This window comes from Arachis stenosperma, chromosome 3 (assembly GCF_014773155.1).
Source record: "Arachis stenosperma cultivar V10309 chromosome 3, arast.V10309.gnm1.PFL2, whole genome shotgun sequence".
In the NCBI taxonomy this organism is placed as follows: domain Eukaryota; kingdom Viridiplantae; phylum Streptophyta; class Magnoliopsida; order Fabales; family Fabaceae; genus Arachis; species Arachis stenosperma.
The window spans coordinates 157,368,187-157,372,681 of record NC_080379.1 but is presented as its reverse complement, the minus strand read 5'-3'; the positions used below and the strand labels follow the sequence as shown (position 1 = coordinate 157,372,681).

General features: G+C 34.6%; 1 protein-coding gene across 1 annotated transcript; it reads left to right on the top strand.

The window, feature by feature from the left end:
* Positions 1-3,706, top strand: LOC130967738 (GDSL esterase/lipase At5g45920). The gene is made up of 5 exons (XM_057892727.1): positions 1-236; positions 440-688; positions 2,407-2,474; positions 2,574-2,738; positions 3,333-3,706. The coding sequence occupies exons 1-5, from the start codon at positions 138-140 to the stop codon at positions 3,487-3,489; spliced, it is 738 nt and encodes a 245-aa protein (XP_057748710.1). The 5' UTR covers positions 1-137; the 3' UTR covers positions 3,490-3,706.
* Positions 3,707-4,495: the final 789 nt, after the last annotated feature.

Sequence of the window (4,495 nt, the reverse complement as noted above, 5' to 3'; positions counted from 1 at the left end):
TAATAAAATAATAAGGCCAGCTCAATTATTTAGGCAGCAACAAGTCACTGAGTGAGAGAGAGACTTGTGGATTTGTATCGAATCTAGATTCAGATTCGTTTATTAGTAATTAAACACTTGATCATCGTGCTTGTGACATGAGGCCAAGGATTTATCTGTTGGGTGATTCAATCACCGAGGAGTCATTCACTGAAGGTGGATGGGGTGCCACTCTTGCCAACCATTTCTGCCGCATGGTATTCATCTTTCATCTTCATCTTCATCTTCTTCTTCTTCTTCTTAGCTTATCAAAGTTTGAATCTTCCTATTAATGGGGTTGACCATTCATGATATATACATATAAAAGCTTAGCTTTTTGTAGGTCTTTTCACATGTAAAGTTTGAAGCTTTTGAGAATGGGGTTGTCGATGATGGTGATGTTTTGTTTTGTATTCTTCAGGTAGATGTGGTGCTGAGAGGGTATAGCGGCTACAACACTAGGTGGGCGTTGAAGGTGTTGGAGAAGGTTTTCCCTGAAGCCCCACCATCGCAAGGAGATGGTGATGGTGGTGGTGGTGCACCAGTCGCTGCTGTCACTGTCTTCTTTGGTGCTAACGATGCTACCCTTCCAGATAGGTGTTCTGGTTTTCAGCACGTGCCTCTCAATGAATACAAGCACAACCTTCACTCCATTGTCTCCTTCTTCAAGGTAGGCATGCCTTGTGTGTGTTTGTGACTTTGTTTTTTGCAACAAACTTCCAAATGATTAAGCAAAAGTTAGGCGGTGTTGAAACCCAAAAGAAAAAAAAAGGGGGAAAAAATAGAAAATAGAAAAAGAGGACACTGTGTTTTGAGTGACAGAAAAGGCTTTTAGTAGTTTTGAGTTTTGACCCACTGATTTTGATGCATGCTTTGGAGCCAACACTACTCCAATGCATATACAGCAAAAAGGATTAATCATTTGTCATTTGTGGGGTTTGAGTGTTAATGATGGCTGTTTCTTAGTCTGGTTAGTCAAAGATGGGTTGTGGGGGACCCTTTTAAAAATTGTTGATGACTGTGGCTTGTAGGGTCAAACAACAAACACATGCAGTGGCTGTCGCTGTTTCTATTTCCCACTTGTCCATGACAGACTTGCAAAAATTCACAAAAATTCTATTTACACATTTAATTTGGTGCACTTATACACCTTGTTAAATTCAAAGTTTGAAAAAGGGGTTAAGTGAGTTATGAGCGGGATTGACAATTTAATTTAATAAAATCTAAATAGATAGGCATTGCTTTCTATGGTAGTGGAGTTTGTAAAGGTTCTTACTTTTAAGGAGTTTTCGATAATCATTTTTGGTCTAGAGTGTAGGAGGCTATCAGGGATTGTTGTTTTCACAGTGCCCATGCATATATGTTGCTTGATGAACCTTGTGCTAAGACCTTTATTCGAGTTAACTTGTCTACATTATGTGGATGTGGTTTCCTAGCTGTTTCCACGTTGGACTAAAATCATTTGTCACTTTCCGTATGATCCCTTGTCAGTTCTCTTAATTCCACAGTGGCAATTTTCTTTTCTTTTTTATCTTTGAAAAATGGCAACTGAGAAAAAGGAATTTTTTGCCAATGGAAAATAAGGGACATGGAGAAAAGGGACCATAGATTTCAATACTTGCTTGTTGCCTTGCTGGGAGTGAAGCAAGATAAGATTTTGGAAGAGACCAAAAGTCACTTTAGGTGTGGAAAGAGTGGTGGCTCCTTAAGGATTAAGACTTGTGCTAATGAATGCTGACGCTTATGTTGGGCTACTTTCATTTTAGTGTGAAGATATAATTATGTTCGGGAATATGGATAATGGACTATATTTATGATATCATGGGACATGAATTTATCAGTAAAAAAATCTAACAAGCAATGAATTAGACAAAAGTAGATGCCAGTAGCGTTTTTCTTCCAACACCCTTTAAAAGGCTAAGGCTCAAAAAGTTGATTGTGACATAAATTTTCTAAATAAGATGAAATGTTTATTTTTCCCAGCCCCTATTTTAGTTTGTGCTAGTTCATACTTATGAATAACATTTGATGCATCCATATTAACCTTCTTGTGTTTTGGACTATCTAGGATGTAACATTTAGCATAACCAATATATCTATTATGTTTTCAGTGTTGGATTCTGATTTTAAGAAAACCTTTTTGTAAGTCATTATTTGCTCTTGGCGTGAAACCAATAATAAATTACAAGCTCAATCACCATCTGAGCACATCAATTTTAACTTTGCAACTGCTTTCAATATAGGAAAACATGAAAGGCCTACATGTAACATGAGCCTTATGATGGAGGAGATTCCATTTCATCTTGTGTTTTCTCTGAATTTGATTTTGCTTTCCTTCTCACCATTGCTTACTATCTAGATGTCGTGAAATCTTTCTTTAAATTTCAGAAGCTATGGCCAAAAGCAATTGTTCTACTCATAACGCCTCCTCCAATTGACGAAGTTGCACGTCTTCAGTATGGTTTTTTTCCCCCTCTTTCCTTCTATCCACCTATAGAATTTTGGAGATATTGACAAAGATTTAAAGTTGATGATTCGCAAAATATCTTTTGCAGATATCCGTATACAGACAACCCACAGGGTCTTCCTGAGAGGACAAACGAAGCTGCTGGCGAGTATGCTAAAGCATGCACTGCTGTGGCTGCAGAATGTGGAGTCCCTGTGATTGATCTGTGGACCAAAATGCAGCAGTGTCCCGACTGGAAGAAAGAATATCTAAGGTATAGCCTTTGCCTATGAGGAATTTGATCCATGCCGCTCTCATTCTCGATGCACATTACATGTGCTTCAAGCCCAAAGAGTGGTTTTTTGTAGGGTGTTGTATTACATAATGTCAAACTCTCTATAGGAAAAAGATACAGGGCTATAAGGTGAGCATGCTTATAAATTGTCCATACATCAAAACCAAATTATCTCAACTATTTCTTAGCAGAATCGGTCCTTGTCACTAATGTGCAATATTAAAATAGCGAAATAGCTATCATTTATTCCTTTTTAAGCATGCTAATGAATGTGATGATGCTATTGACTGAGTAGTCATCAGTCATTATAGCAATGTATAGAACCTTTAAACTTGTGCAGAATATAATTATATTGAAAGGTATGCTTTGGTCAAAGATGTAAATTGAAGACTACTGAAAGTTTAATAAGCTCCATATATAGGAAGGTGAAGAACAGAGAAAGTTTCATGTAAATATCACATTTTGGATCGTAACTACTTTAATATGCTTATGCTACAAACACTAAGATTTTTTTGCCTGTGAGAAATAACCGGAGTTTGGAATGGATACATGATTTTGATAACTGACATGCAGCGACGGTTTGCATCTCACTAAAAAAGGGAATCAAGTTGTTTTCGACGAAGTGGTGGCGAAGCTGAGAGATGAAGGCGTGAGTGTTGAATCAATGACAGCTGAACTCCCTCTAATAGCTGATATCAATCCTAATGATCCTCTGAAGGCATTTCAGTAGTAATAAAATGATATGCCTTTTCTTTGGGGTTAATGTTGTATGTTCACCATTGTTAAAAGATATGTTAATAGCTTTGCAACTTCTGCTAGTTTATGTAAAATGATTTAGGTTTATGTGGAGAAGTGTTACAAGTTTTCCTTTGATAATGGATAGATACTTGCATTGCTCTTGAATTGTATTAAATTACAATTTTCTGTGTTAATGAGTTTGATTTCATATTGAATACAAGGTTTCAAAAGATGGAGTATCATTACACTATTACAGAATAGGACATCTATTTCAAAATAAGAATGATAGAACATCATCACAATCTTTAGAATGGATTTTTTTCTGAAATAAATAAAAAAAAAATTATTTTCAAAAATAAATGATTTCAACTTTAATCTTCAGAATGCGTTTTTTTAGAATGAGTTTGCTATAACTCGGCCAACTTTGCCCAAATTCTCTCTAACACATAGCTGAGAACGAAATTTAAATTTCTAAACTATTATCATCATTTTTAAGAGCACGTAGGAGTACACAAAAGTACACAAATAACTAGTATGTTTTCTTCAACATCTCTGGCGGCAATGAAAATCATTATCATCGTTTCTAAAATAAGTCATATTTAACTAGGATTTTTTTATTATAAATAAAAAAATTTATTATTTTTTCAAAAAAATACAACTTATTCCTGTGTACTGTTATGTACTCCTATATACGACGCTGATAATGTTTGCTTAAAAATTTGAGTTAACCAGTTATTTATGAGAAGTCGAAGTGAAATTGGTCGAAGATGTGGCGGATGGATGGAGTTCGCCGGGAAATACAGCGAACTTGCCTAAAATTAAAAAAAAATCCTAATATTTAAAATTAAAATAATTTTTTTTGAAAATAATATTTTTTAATTTATTTAAAAAAATTCTATTAGAATTTATATTTTTAGTCATAATTAATTATTAATATTTAAAAATATATTATTAAATTATTATATTAAAAAAATTAAATTAATAATTAGAAGTAATAG